This window comes from Hyperolius riggenbachi, chromosome 2, assembly GCF_040937935.1.
Source record: "Hyperolius riggenbachi isolate aHypRig1 chromosome 2, aHypRig1.pri, whole genome shotgun sequence".
In the NCBI taxonomy this organism is placed as follows: Eukaryota; Metazoa; Chordata; class Amphibia; order Anura; family Hyperoliidae; genus Hyperolius; species Hyperolius riggenbachi.
This window is the reverse complement of record NC_090647.1, coordinates 315,954,889-315,970,382: the sequence shown is the minus strand read 5'-3', so window position 1 is coordinate 315,970,382 and position 15,494 is coordinate 315,954,889. Positions and strand designations below refer to the sequence as shown.

At 43.2% G+C, this 15,494-nt stretch overlaps 1 protein-coding gene across 12 annotated transcripts in view; it reads left to right on the top strand.

The window, feature by feature from the left end:
- Positions 1-15,115, top strand: part of PTPRU (protein tyrosine phosphatase receptor type U) — a 253,718-nt gene extending 238,603 nt beyond the window's left edge. For all 12 annotated transcript variants that reach the window (XM_068269156.1, XM_068269157.1, XM_068269155.1 and 9 more), the window contains one exon: positions 14,945-15,115. In XM_068269156.1, coding sequence (XP_068125257.1) covers positions 14,945-15,007 — 63 coding nt within the window. In that variant the 3' untranslated portion in view covers positions 15,008-15,115. The remainder of the gene's footprint in view (positions 1-14,944) is intronic.
- The last annotated feature ends 379 nt before the right edge of the window (positions 15,116-15,494 follow it).

Here is a 15,494-nt window from a genome sequence, read left to right as displayed (position 1 = left end):
TGTCCAGCCTTTTTTATTGAGGTCTTGATAAACTACATCTGGAACACAAAGAACTGTTGGTCGAGAGGTGGGGGACGACCCGGGAACGGTCCCAAGGTGCATATAGACCATTGGTTGGTCTAATACAGCGGTGAGTGGCACACAAAGGGTGTTGGTGGTGGTCCACTCACACGTACCTGAATTAGGACCTTCAGTATCCATGTATTGACAACAGAAGATGATATACTGCAAATTCTAGATGTTTATGGACATTTTATATTTTTAGGTCTTTTATACATGGACTTTTGATGCAAAGTGTGTTTCATATTACCAGAGCGCCAACTCTCTTGTTTATATATCTGTTTATTGTAAAGAGAGGGCGAACTGGCTGAGTTTCTGTTTTGTTTTAAATCCTGCTATGAGCGCTGACCTCTTGTGATAATATCTTTTCATCTGTGGCCTATAACTGCCTCTTTATCTTCACTTTATTTCCCATCCAGTTATGTCCTCTTGCTCCTCACCACGTTTTTCTCTTCCTCTGAGCTTGTTGCTTATCCTTTCCCATCTCTTCAATACTGTGTGATTCCTGTAGATTGTCACTCATCATATGTCCCCATTTTCTTTCAAAATCACCTTAAAGAGACTCTGAAGCGAGAATAAATCTCGCTTCAGAGCTCATAAATAGCAGGGGCACGTGTGCCCCTGCTAAAACGCCGCTATCCCGCGGCTAAACGGGGGTCCCTTCACCCCCAACCCACCCCCCGCAAAAGTGTGTCGTGAAAAGGTCGCTGGCTGTCTCTTCCTGGAGGCAGGGCTAACGGCTGCAGCCCTGCCTCCAGTCGCGTCTGTCAGCGGCGCATCGCCGCCTCTCCCCCGCCCCTCTCAGTGAAGGAAGACTGAGAGGGGCGGGGGAGAGGCGGAGATACGCGCTGACAGACGCGCGTGGGGCAGGGCTGCGGCGGTTAGCCCTGCCCCAACCAGGAAGCGCTCCCCCGGTGTATCGAGGGGGATTTGGGGGTGAAGGGACCCCAGTTAAGCCGCGCTATAGCGGTGTTTTAGCAGGGGCACACATGCCCCTGCTATTTATGAGGTCTGAAGCGAGATTTATTCTCGCTTCAGACTCTCTTTAAAGCTGAAGTGAGAGGGTGCCTGCCATATTTATTTCCTTTTAAACAATACTGGTTTCCTGGCAGTCCGTCTCATCTCTTTGGTTGCAATAGTGTCTGAAACACACACCTGAACCAAGCATGCAGCAAATTCAGTCAAACTCAAGTCCAACATCTGATATGCATGCTTGCTCAGGGTATATGGCTAAAAGTATTATTGGCAGAGGATAAGGAGGACAGCCAGGTAATGTGTATTGTTTAAAGGGAAATAAATATGGCAGCCTCCATATCCCTCTCATTTCAGTTGTCATTTTATTTCAATACATTGATGGGTTCTGTAAAAGACAGGACCTGCCGTGGCATTTCTGTTCAGTTGAAGTCAGTATTTTTTTTTTTTTGCGTTTTTATTTCTCATATTTCCTGTGCTTTGGATTTTGTTACTGATGCATGAATCTTATCCATTAAATATAATTTCTATTCCTTTTGACACCTTATTTATATAATAAATACTTTTCAGAACCTAGCAAACAAACAAAAAAAAAACGCACAAATAAAGTATGCAAATTAATATCACACTTGAATTCAGGAAAAATTATACCTGTACTTTTACTTGCTGTGCCTGAAAGAGGATACAGCATTGTAAAAATTGGCTAAAAAAGTTAAGAAGTGCAAAGTGATTAGAGTGGATAATTGCACCAAGGCCAATGTCTTGCTCCTTCTAACAGTTACAAATCAGACCAGCAAAGAAGACCAGATGTAAAGGATAGCTTGTGCCTTTATTAAAGACAAGTTTTCTAGATTCTGAGACAGCACAGCATGTGCCCACTATCACACTGACATCACTGTGTGGCATCTGGCATGATTCATTTTTGGTGGGAAGCAATAATTTCTTTACACCTGATATAACAGAACCTGTGTTAACTTCTCTCTTTAAAACATTATTTCCAAACATTTGTAAGAATCCAGTTTTTCATACAGTTTCTGTCCTATCCAGTGGCTACAGAGCCAAAGGCAAATTGTAACCTTCCCTCTCCCAGTGTTTGTAAAATAATCACATGATAGACATCATGATGACAGACCACCAACTCCAGCTTTTTCTAGGACAGCTAATGTGTGTGAGTAAGCTGAGGAAAAGGATGATCATTACTACTACAGCACCAATAAATAGCTAATGTAGCAATTGGGGAAGAACCCTATATACTGTAGGCCCTTCTGGTCAAGGGTCCTTGGTATGGTCACAACCTCTACATCTGCAATTGCTACTCCACTGTTTATAGTGCAGAGACACGAATCCTGACGTTGCCTGAAGCCAGAGAGGTTTGTTACTGTTTGACTATTATGAGATCATATAAAGGAAATTTTGGAGTTAACAGGGCTACCTGCAGTCTAGCCGGTCTGTGTCGAATTATCTAAGACTAAACTTCCAGGATTCTGTGTTTGAAGAGGTGCATGAACAGCATGAGAGCAGGATGAGAACCTGCACCCTAGCAATGCATCAGAATTATTGCACTATTTGAGTAGTAGTATGGTGTATATTGGGTGCATGCTAAAAGAACTATGATCAAAGAAAGGGTCACACTGATGCAAGAAAAAAATCATCTGGTAATAGAAGGTGATTGTACTGGTTGGAGTACAGTAGTTATTAACCACTTTATCCACCACTACAGCATATCGACATCTTCTGTGACTTCATCTAAGCCACGAGTCAGTAGATATACATCTTGTAGCCCAAGCAGTGCTGTGCAGGATTGGGCTTGCTCCTGTGCACATTTCTGGCACTATCTGATGCAACACTAATTGGTGAACGGGAATATATAGTTACATAGTTATTTTGGTTGAAAAAAGACATACGTCCATCGAGTTCAACCAGTACAAAGTACAACACCAGCCTGCTCCCTCACTGTAACGATCGGTGTAACACAGAGAGGATCTGATTACAGGTGATCTGCAGTATCACCGAGAATGCAGAATATACCCGATTATTGATGATCTGCAGTATCACCGATAATCAGATATATCTTCTAACCTCTGGACACCTGAGATATGAGAGTGTTTGGTGCAACAGTAATACTTTGAGGAAAGCACCCGTAGAATGGGTGCTAGACAGTAGGAGCTACTGTTAAGGATTAGCTTCCTTCCACAGTCCTGCAGCTTCCCAAGGGGCGGAGCCAGGCTGAGAAAGTGGGAAGGACAGAACGTGAGTGACACCAGTGGTGGAGTGTCGCTGACGGATCTGTGAACTATCTCCTAACAGGAGAGATAGTTCTCGAGGTTGGACAAGCAGGTCGTTAACACACGGACAGATAAAGTACAGAGACAGCAGGCAGATACAGAATCCAGAGACTAGCCGGGTTTTGGCAACAGAGAATCAGAAAGACAAGGTACAAAATCAGAGATCAGGAGAATGGTCAGGAATGCAGAAGGTCATAACAGATAATCAACAATGCCTAAACTTGAGTGTGAGCTCCAAGATTCTCACAGTCCAGGAACTAGACTAGATAATACAAATAATACAGATGGTACAGAATTCCTAGACTAAGGTGTGAGTTCCGTGGCCGTCAACACCTTGGAAACTGGTCTAGATAACAATACAGATAATAACAGAATTCCTAGGCTAAGGTGTGAGCTCCGTGATCATCAACACCTTGGAAACTGACTAATAAACACAGATACTGACAAGGTCTGAGTGCTACCACGTAGTGATCGCAACACCAGACGCCGGAGAAATGACCAGCACCCAGTATATATACACCGGCGCTCAACAGCGCCACCCCTAAGTGCTGGACCAATGAAAGTTGCTGCAATTGTCAGCTGATCGGCCTGGTCAGCTGACCCTCCTCTGACTGCCATAAAGGCCCTGCCTCTCTGCGCGCGCGCGTCCTCCTAAACCAGTGTGGACTATCAGTCCCAGCAACACCAGTCATGTGTTGTAATGTCTCCGCTGTACTGGATGCGGAATCCGCCGCAACGCTGTCTGGGCGTTTACTCCGCATTCCGCCTTACTGAGAGGAGCAGGCCTATGCGAACAACTTGCCGCATTGGACGCAGGATCCGCCGCCTTGTTGTTAGAGCATGCGGCGGTTTCTCCGCGCTCCGACTGCGCCCCAACTGCCATGTTAAACGCGGAATCAGCCGCCTCACCTTGAGTATTGGAGGCGGCTTTTCTGCGTTTTCTCACAGTACCCCCCCCCCCCCCCCCCCCCGAGGAGTGGACTCCGGACAACTCCTACCAGGTTTCTCAGGATATCAAATGTGGAACTCCCTTCTCAATTTGTCTGCATGCATGCGACACTCAGGTACCCATGTTCTCCCCTCTATACCATACCCCCTCCAGTGAACAAGATATTGTAGTGAATTCTGCACTACTCGTGAATCTAAAATTTTCTCTACTTCATACTAAGGTTGGTCGTCTACCATCACAGGAGGAGGAGGATTGGTACCCACATGGACTGCTGGCTTAAGCAGGGATACATGAAAAGATCTTACACCACGCATGCTAGCAGGAAGACCGATGGCATAAGTAACATTGTTGATCTTCCTGGTCACAGAAAAAGGGCCCACAAACCTGGGACCTAACTTGGCCGAGGGTTGTTTCAGGGTCAAATGACGAGTGGAGACCCAGACCAGATCTCCTGGTCGGAACTTCCACTCTAAGGATCGTTTCTTGTCAGCTTGACCTCTCTAACTTTGAAAAGCCTTTTCCAAGTTGCTTTTCACGATCCCCCAAATGTTTTTGAACGACTTTTGCCAAGCCTCCAGAGCTGGAAACGGAGTGGAAGCTACTGGCAATGGGGAAAACTTGGGCAACTTTCCAGTTACCACCTGAAAAGGAGAGAACCCAGAAGAAGCGCTTTTCAGATTATTGTGCGCAAATTCTGCATACGGCAAGAACTTAACCCAATCAGTTTGCGCTTCTGCAACATAACACCTCAAAAATTGTTCCAAAGACTGATTAACCCTCTCCGTCTGACCATTGGTCTGTGGGTGGTAGCCCGACGAGAATGACAGTTCCATGCCCATTTGATAGCAAAATGCCCTCCAAAATCTAGAGACAAATTGGACTCCCTGATCTGACGCGATGTTTTCCGGAATGCCATGAAGTCGGAAAACGTGAGTGATGAAAAGATCGGCCAACTCCTGGGCAGAGGGGAGTCCCTTTAACGGCACAAAATGGGCCATTTTACTGAAACAGTCGACTACCACCCAAATGACCGACATGCCTTCAGACCTAGGAAGCTCACCTACAAAATCCATGGACAGATGGGTCCATGGTTCACTCGGGGTGGACAAAGTCTGCAACGTTCCCACAGGTGCCAGACGGGAGGGTTTACTTTTAGCACATTCTGCACACTCTCTGACATACTCCTTGCAGTCTGTTGCCAAAGAAGGCCACCAAGCACATCTAGCAATCAAGTCCTGTGTTCTGGAGGCCCCTGGATGTCCAGCATTCTTGTGTGAGTGAAACATCTGTAACACCTGGAGACGAAAAGGCAGTGGCACAAACATAACCCCTTCAGGCTTTCCTTCAGGGACATCCTGCTGGATGGGACCTAAAGTCTCAGTCCAGTCTTTCCAAGTCTCTGTAGCTCCCAGTACTACTTTCTGTGGAACAATGGGTTCAGGTTCTGAGGGCTGTGCTGTCTCTGGCTCAAAACATCTGGACAAAGCATCTGCCTTAATGTTTTTACTACCAGGAGTATACGTAATTACAAATCTAAACCTCGAGAAAAACAGTGACCACCGAGCCTGACGAGGACTCAATCTCTTAGCCCCCTCAATGTATTCCAAATTTTTGTGATCCGTGTAGACTGTAATCGTATGTTCTGCTCCTTCTAGCCAATGACGCCATTCCTCAAAGGCCAACTTAATGGGTAGAAGCTCCCTGTTACCTATATCGTAGTTTTTCTCTGCTGGTGAAAACCTCCGAGAGAAATAGGCACACGGGTGTAATCTTCCCTGCAGCCCAGAGCGTTGAGACAGCACAGCCCCTACCCCAACTTCTGAGGCGTCAACCTCTACAATGAATGGATAGGAGGTGTCCACGTGTCTCAATATGGGTGCAGAGCAAAACAGTTCTTTCAGAGTGGAAAAAGCGGTCAGAGCTTCGGGGGACCAATGGTTGGTATCTGACCCTTTTTTAGTGAGACTGGTGAGGGGTGCAATGACAGTGGAGTACCCGTTTATGAACCTTCTATAGTAATTTGCAAACCCGAGAAATCTCTGAAGAGATTTGAGACCTACTGGTTGGGGCCATTCCAAAACAGCAGAGACTTTGGCGGGATCCATAGAAAGGCCTGAGGTGGAAATTATGTACCCCAGAAAAGCAACAGATGTTACCTCAAAAATGCATTTCTCCAATTTTTTAGCAAATTCGTAATCTATAAAATTAGCCACTGAGCCCGAGTCAACAAAGGCTTCAGTGACTTCAGATTTATCCTCCCATGCAATCGTACAAGGAAGGAGCAACCGTTTCTCATCTAGGTAGTAGCGTTTCCGCTCCACTTGAGAAAACTCTGACCGACCAATCTGTATTGGTTCAGGTGGAGGCAAATCGGGAGGAGGTGGAGTTTCAGGGGGCACAGCGTGGGACATTATTTTCACATGGTTTCCACCCCGGGTCTGTCTCTGATAGCGCAGTCGAAGATCTATCCTGATGGCTGATGAAATGGCCTCATCGATAGATTTGGGCTCAGGCTGGCTTAGCATGAGATCACAGACCTCATCTGACAACCCTGATAGGAAACAATACAAAAGGGCAAAGGTGTCCCACCTGGCTGACACTAACCACCTCCTAAATTCAGCAGCATACTGTTCAACCGGACTTTTGCCTTGACGTAACAACTTGAGCTTCCGCTCAGAAGTCGAGGCAATGTCTGGATCGTCGTAAATTACTGCCATAGCCTTAAAAAATTAATCTACGGAGGTTAAGGCTAAATCTCCGGTGGGCAGACTGTATGCCCAGGTCTGAAAATCGCCTGATAACAAAGTCTTAATAAATGTAACCCTTTGGGCCATAGTTCCTGAAGAATTAGGTCTCAACTCAAAGTATGATAACACTCTACTCCTAAAATTTCGGAAGTCAGATCTGTGACCGGAAAAAAATTCAGGTACAGGCATACGTATGTCTGTGCTAAGAGGAGATCGCACTGTTTGAAGTTCCCGAATAGCCCCAAATATCTGACATGTCTGGGTCTGTTGGTTCAAAACTGCCGCGGAAAGTTGATTTACCGTGGTGGTCAGGACTTCAACATGGCTATACAGTGCGTCCATTTGGGTTTGGTCTGGCGTTCTGTAACGATCGGCGTAACACAGAGAGGATCTGATTACCGGTGATCTGCAGTATCACCGAGAATGCAGAATATACCCGATTATTGATGATCTGCAGTATCACCGATAATCAGATATATCTTCTAACCTCTGGACACCTGAGATATGAGAGTGTTTGGTGCAACAGTAATACTTTGAGGAAAGCACCCGTAGAATGGGTGCTAGACAGTAGGAGCTACTGTTAAGGATTAGCTTCCTTCCACAGTCCTGCAGCTCCCCAAGGGGCGGAGCCAGGCTGAGACAGTGGGAAGGACAGAACGTGAGTGACACCAGTGGTGGAGTGTCACTGACGCATCTGTGAACTATCTCCTAACAGGAGAGATAGTTCTCGAGGTCGGACAAGCAGGTCGTTAACACACGGACAGATAAAGTAAAGAGACAGCAGGCAGATACAGAATCCAGAGACTAGCCGGGTTTTGGCAACAGAGAATCAGAAAGACAAGGTACAAAATCAGAGATCAGGAGAATGGTCAGGAATGCAGAAGGTCATAACAGGTAATCAACAATGCCTAAACTTGAGTGTGAGCTCCAAGATTCTCACACTCCAGGAACTAGACTAGATAATACAAATAATACAGATGGTACAGAATTCCTAGACTAAGGTGTGAGTTCCGTGGCCGTCAAAACCTTGGAAACTGGTCTAGATAACAATACAGATAATAACAGAATTCCTAGGCTAAGGTGTGAGCTCCGTGATCATCAACACCTTGAAAACTGACTAATAAACACAGATACTGACAAGGTCTGAGTGCTACCACGTAGTGATCGCAATGCCAGACGCCGGAGAAATGACCAGCACCCAGTATATATACACCGGCGCTCACCAGTGCCACCCCTAAGTGCTGGACCAATGAAAGTTGCTGTAATTGTCAGCTGACCGGCCTGGTCAGCTGACCCTCCTCTGACTGCCATAAAGGACCTGCCTCTCTGCGCGCGCGTCCTCCTAAACCAGTGTGGACTATCAGTCCCAGCAACACCAGTCATGTGTTGTAATGTCTCCGCTGTACTGGATGCGGAATCCGCCGCAACGCTGTCTGGGCGTGCGGCGTTTACTCCGCATTCCGCCTTACTGAGAGGAGCAGGCCTAAGCGAACAACTTGCCGCATTGGACGCGGAATCCGCCGCCCTGTTGTTAGAGCATGCGGCGGTTTCTCCGCGCTCCGACTGCGCCCCAACTGCCATGTTAAACGCGGAATCAGCCGCCTCACCTTGAGTATTGGCGGCGGCTTTTCCGCGTTTTCTCACACTCACATATCCCTGTTGATCCAGAGGAAGGCGAAAAAACCCTTACAAGGCATTGTCCAATTAGCCCCAAAAGGGAAAAATTCCTTCCCGACTCCAGATGGCAATCAGATAAAATCCTTGGATCAACATCATTAGGCATTACCTAGTAATTGTAGCCATGGATGTCTTTCAACACAAGGAAAGCATCTAAGCCCCCTTTAAATGCAGGTATAGAGTTTGCCATAACGACTTCCTGTGGCAATGCAATCCACATCTTAATCATAGTTACATAGTTATTTTGGCTGAAAAAAGACATACGTCCATCGAGTTCAACCAGTACAAAGTACAACTCCAGCCCGTCCCCCACATACCCCTGTTGATCCAGAGGAAGGCGAAAAAAAAACCACCAGGCATGGTCCAATTAGCCCCAAATGGGAAAAATTCCTTCCCGACTCCAGATGGCAATCAGATAAAATCCCTGGATCAACATCATTAGGCATAACCTAGTAATTGTAGCCATGGATGTCTTTCAACGCAAGGAAAGCATCTAAGCCCCCTTTAAATGCAGGTATAGAGTTTGCCATAACGACTTCCTGTGGCAATGCATTCCACATCTTAACCACTCTTACTGTAAAGAACCCTTTCCTAAATAAATGGCTAAAACGTTTTTCCTCCATGCGCAGCTCATGTCCTCTAGTCCTTTGAGAAGGCCTAGGGACAAAAAGCTCATCCGCCAAGCTATTATATTGCCCTCTAATGTATTTATACATGTTAATTAGATCTCCTCTAAGGCGTCTTTTCTCTAGACTAAATAAACCCAGTTTATCTAACCTTTCTTGGTAAGCGAGACCTTCCATCCCACGTATCAATTTTGTAGCTCGTCTCTGCACCTGCTCTAAAACTGCAATATCTTTTTTGTAATGTGGTGCCCAGAACTGAATTCCATATTCCAGATGTGGCCTTACTAGAGAGTTAAACAGGGGCAATATTATGCTAGCATCTCGAGTTTTTATTTCCCTTTTAATGCATCCCAAAATTTTGTTCGCTTTAGCTGCAGCGGCTTGGCATTGAGTACGATTATTTAACTTGTTGTCGATGAGTACTCCTAAGTCCTTCTCCAAGTTTGATGTTCCCAACTGTATCCCATTTATTTTGTATGGTGCTAGACCATTGGTACGACCAAAATGCATGACTTTACATTTGTCAACATTGAATTTCATCTGCCATGTATGTGCCCATATAGCCATCCTATCCAGATCCTGTTGCAATATGACACTATCTTCCTGAGAGTTGATGATTCTGCACAATTTTGTATCATCTGCAAAAATAGCAACATTGCTCACTACTGCATCTACTAGGTCATTAATAAATAAATTGAAGAGCACTGGACCCAGTACAGACCCCTGTGGGACCCCACTGCTAACAGTCTCCCATTTTGAGTACGATCCATTGACCACAACTCTTTGTTTTCTGTCCATTAGCCAGTTCCCTATCCATGCACACAAACTCTTCCCCAGTCCTTGCATCCTCAACTTTTGCACCAGACTTCTGTGGGGAACAGTGTCGAAGGCCTTTGCAAAGTCCAAGTATATCACATCTACAGCATTCCCAATATCCATATTAGCATTTACTACCTCATAAAAGCTGAGCATGTTAGTCAAACAGGACCTGTCTTTAGTAAACCCATGTTGATGCTGAGAAATAAGATTATTTTCTACTATGAAGTCATGTATAGTATCTCTTAGTAACCCCTCAAATAGTTTGCATACAACTGATGTTAAGCTTACAGGTCTATAATTTCCTGGATCAGATTTTTTGCCCTTCTTAAATAATGGGAAAACGTGGGCTGTACGCCAATCCACTGGGACTCTGCTAGTTGCAAGAGAGTCACAAAAGATAAGATAAAGGGGCTTAGCTATAACTGAACTTAATTCTCTTAGGACCCGAGGATGCATGCCATCCGGGCCAGGTGCCTTGTCTATTTTTAATTTATTTAGTCTTGCCTTTACTTCTTCCTGCGTTAAGTATTTAATATTACAGTTAGAAGATTGAGACTCTTCTGCCTCTGTAATTTGCAACAGTGCTGTTTCCTTTGTGAAGACTGAAGCAAAGAAAGCATTTAATAACTCTGCCTTACCTTGGTCGTCCACCATCGAGTTCCCACCCTCATCCTTTAGGATTCCTATACAGTCAACCTTTCTTTTTTTAGAGTTGATGTACTTGTAAAACTTTTTTGGGTTAGATTTGATATCCCTAGCGATTTGATTTTCAGCTTCGATCTTTGCCAGCCTAATTTCTTTTTTACAATTTTTATTGCACTCCTTATAATTGCTTAGTGCAGCCTCAGTCCCCTCCTGTTTTAGGACCTTATAGGCATTCTTTTTCCTCTTCATTTTATCCCTAACCTTTCTATTCATCCATAGAGGCCTTTTTTTATTCCTAGACATTTTGTTTCCATATGGGATATACATACTACAATATTGATTGAGAATACGTTTAAAAGCTTGCCATTTCCCTTCAGTGTCGTCCCCTTGTAGTACATTATCCCAGTTCACCAAACTTAGTGCCTGCCTAATTTGATTGAACTTTGCTTTTCTAAAATTCATAGTTTTAGTGGTCCCGCTGCCCCGTGGCATATCAGTCACCAGATCAAACGTTATCATGTTGTGATCACTATTTCCCAAATGTTCTTGAACCTGCACATTTGATACATTATCTGGTCTATTAGAAATGATCAGATCCAGTAACGCATTCCCCCTAGTTGGTTCCGTTACCATTTGAGTCAAGTAATTGTCCTGTAGTGCTGCCAGAAATCTGCTGCTTTTACCAGAATGGGTAACCTCAATACCCCAGTCAATGTCTGGAAAGTTGAAGTCGCCCATAATTATGACCTCGTTTTTACTTGCAGCTTTTTCAATCTGCTGTAGTAATCGCAGTTCTGCAGCTTCATTAATAAGAGGTGGTCTGTAGCATACCCCAATAAGCAATTGGCAACTTTTATTTCCACCATGAATATTTACCCAAACGGACTCCACATCTTCGCAATCTTCCTCCATCTCATCGTTGAGGACAGCTGTAAAAGAATTCTTAACAAAGAGACAAACCCCTCCACCTTTTTTCCCTGTTCTATCCCTCCTAAACACATTGTATCCTTTTAAATTAGCTATCCAGTCATGGCTTTCATCCATCCATGTCTCGGTTATTCCCACAATGTCATAGCCTTTGTCATTCAGAATGAACTCTAGTTCGTCTATTTTATTTGCAAGGCTCCGAGCATTGGTTACCATGCACTTTATATTTTTACCAACACATTTACCAATTTTGTTTACACAAAATAGGTTACTTGAAGTTTTACCAACCTCCTTAATCTTTACACTGTCTCCACCCCCCTCTCCACCCCCCATAATGTTAGGCTCCCACTGTCTTTTTACCTTATCTTGTCTACATATTGAGACTTTATCCTCCCGCCTCCCCCCAGATCCTAGTTTAAAATCTCCTCCAAGAACCATTTCCTAAATCAATGGCTAAAACGTTTTTCCTACATGCGCAGATCATGTCCTCTGGTCCTTTGAGAAGGCCTAGGGACAAAAAGCTCATCCGCCAAGCTATTATATTGCCCTCTGATGTATTTATACATGTTAATTAGATCCCCTCTAAGGCGTCTTTTCTCTAGACTAAATAAACCCAGTTTATCTAACCTTTCTTGGTAAGTGAGACCTTCCATCCCACGTACAAATTTTGTTGCTCGTCTCTGCACCTGCTCTAAAACTGCAATATCTTTTTTTGTAATGTGGTGCCCAGAACTGAATTCCATATTCCAGATGTGGCCTTACTAGAGAGTTAAACTGGGGCAATATTATGCTAGTATCCTGAGTTTTTATTTCCCTTTTAATGCATCCCAAAATTTTGTTAGCTTTAGCTGCAGCGGCTTGGCATTGAGTACGATTATTTAACTTGTTGTCGATGAGTATTACCAAGTCCTTCTCCAAGTTTGATGTCCCCAACTGTATCCCATTTATTTTGTATGGTGCTAGACCATTGGTACAACCAAAATGCATGACTTTACATTTTTCAACATTGAATTTCATCTGCCATGTATGTGCCCATATAGCCATCCTATCCAGATCCTGTTGCAATATGACACTATCTTCCTGAGAGTTGATGATTCTGCACAATTTTGTATCATCTGCAAAAATAGCAACATTGCTCACTACTGCATCTACTAGGTCATTAATAAATAAATTGAAGAGCACTGGACCCAGAACAGACCCCTGTGGTACCCCACTGCTAACAGTCTCCCATTTTGAGTACGATCCATTTACCACAACTCTTTGATTTCTGTCCATTAGCCAGTTCCTTATCCATGCACACACTCTTCCCCAGTCCTTGCATCCTCAACCTTTGCACCAGACTTTTGTGGGGAACAGTGTCGAAGGCCTTTGCAAAGTCCAAGTATATCACATCTACAGCATTCCCAATTATCCATATTAGCATTCACTACCTCATAAAAGCTGAGCATGTTAGTCAAACAGGACCTGTCTTTAGTAAACCCATGTTGATGCTGAGAAATAAGATTATTTTCTACTATGAAGTCATGTATAGTATCTCTTAGTAACCCCTCAAATAGTTTGCATACAACTGATGTTAAGCTTACAGGTCTATGATTTCCTGGATCTGATTTTTTGCCCTTCTTAAATAATGGGAAAACGTGGGCTGTACGGCAATCCACTGGGACTCTGCCAGTTGAAAGAGAGTCACAAAAGATAAGATAAAGGGGTTTATCTATAACTGAACTTAATTCCCTTAGGACCCGAGGATGCATGCCATCCGGGCCAGGTGCCTCATCCATTTTTAATTTATTTAGTCTTGCCTTCATTTCCTGAGCTAATGAGATAGATTTTTGCCATTAAAAATACTTTTATTTTGTCAGTTCATAGTGAAAAATACACTCTGTAGCATTATTTCAGATTCAAATATCTTCACCATATATTGTGACAGGAACATAATCTAAGTTTTGTGATAAGCGGTAAGAATAGCCAAACAAAATTTGTGTTTTTCATCTACAGTAGCACTTTTTATTTTTAAACTGGAATTGGTAAAACTGAGAAATAATGTGTTTTTTTTTCTATTTTTTTTCTTGTTTTCCCATTAAAATTCATAGAAAACAAAATTGTTTGAGTTAAAAAATGGCATACAATGAAAGCCTAGTTTGTCTTGAAAAAAACAATATATATTTCATTTATGTGTCTTAAGTAGAGATAAAGTTATTGCTGATTAAATGAGGATATAGCTAAACTGTCAAAACTGTTCTGGTCCATAAGTGGGAAACAAGGTCTGGATGTGAAGTGGTTAAATTGCCATTTTATATACTAAAGGATGTGAGAATCTAAAGGGCGCAGAACACTAGCATGATGCTCGGGTACGATATAACACTTTCTTAATTTGGATGATAGTGGTTTTCTTGTTCCCATAGCTATTCTCCTGCTTTTTGGTCATCATAGGGTACATGACAACTAGTCTGATTGGATGCAGATCAGTGTCAGTGTGTAAAAGTTTGCTGTGCTGGGGAAAGCAAGGCATGAGTGCCTGTAGCTAGGGCTTAGATTATTGTTTCACTTAGGGCCCATGTGGCTATTTTGGCATGTTAGCTAGTGACAGATTGACATTGTATTGTGGTGTTCTGCCAAGACAGACACTTCAGTTGGTACATGAGAGGTTTCTGAGGAAGTTATGTGAGATCACACAGCTGCATAATATAAATAATCTGTAATGAATAATAGAATATATGTGTATGGACGGTGGTCACCACTTAAAACTGTGAGCAAGGTGGCCTCTACTGGCAGCTGTGGGTATTGCAGATAGTGTCATCTATACTTATCCAGCGTTTCCATGGTGTAGACTTATTTGTGTCTTTTGAAATAAAATGTGCACATTAAATGTTTTTTCCTGTACTGGTGATTTGCACCTTTTTTTTTTTTTGGTTGTGGATCCTGAAGCACTAACCCCATTTGTTTGGTATTTTAAAAACCTTTGCGAATTGACATCAATAAGAAAAATGTGTTATTTAGGTGTCAGTATATCGCACCAATACAGCAATAACCCGCATTTAATAATTCTTTGTGAATTGAGTTAATTATGGTCACATGGTCACAAACGCCACCTGCTAATAATGTACATTATGATGACTCCTCTCACTATGTAAGGATGTAGGCTTCAAGCATATGATACAAAGAGATAACCATGAAATGCATTAAACTTTATTTTAAAGAATCCACACTAACCAGACATTATTTTCTCTTTGTTTGCAGGACCAATACCGCTTCTGCTATGAAACTGCCCTGGAATACTTGGAATCGTATGATACCAGATAGCATCCATAGTCATCTGGGCAGAAACCTCATAGCCAGTGGAAGAAGCATGTGCCAAAATTGATATGTTTATTTTTGGGGCCAAAATAAAATATGAGTCACTTTTCATAATGCAGTATAAAAAGGGCTTCATTCAACCACCCCTGTATGACAAATATGGGGTTTAAAAATGGAGGTCATGCCAATTAATGCCTGTATATACTTACAGCTGTACATATAAGCGTGATTATGGAAGCATAGTTCTATTTCTCAGTCTCTAAGATTGGGAGAGGTTAACCTATTTTATTTGTAGTGGTTAATATCAAAGGGTAACACCACTTTTTAAAGTGTGACACCACTTATAAAAGGGTAACACCACCGCTTATTAAAGTGTGACACCACTTATAAAAGGGTGCCACCACTTATTAAAGGATAACTCCACTAAATAGTAACCAGTGGAAGACAATGAGGCAAGAGGTTGTGAAGTTGTGTTTCTCTGATCTAACCATTT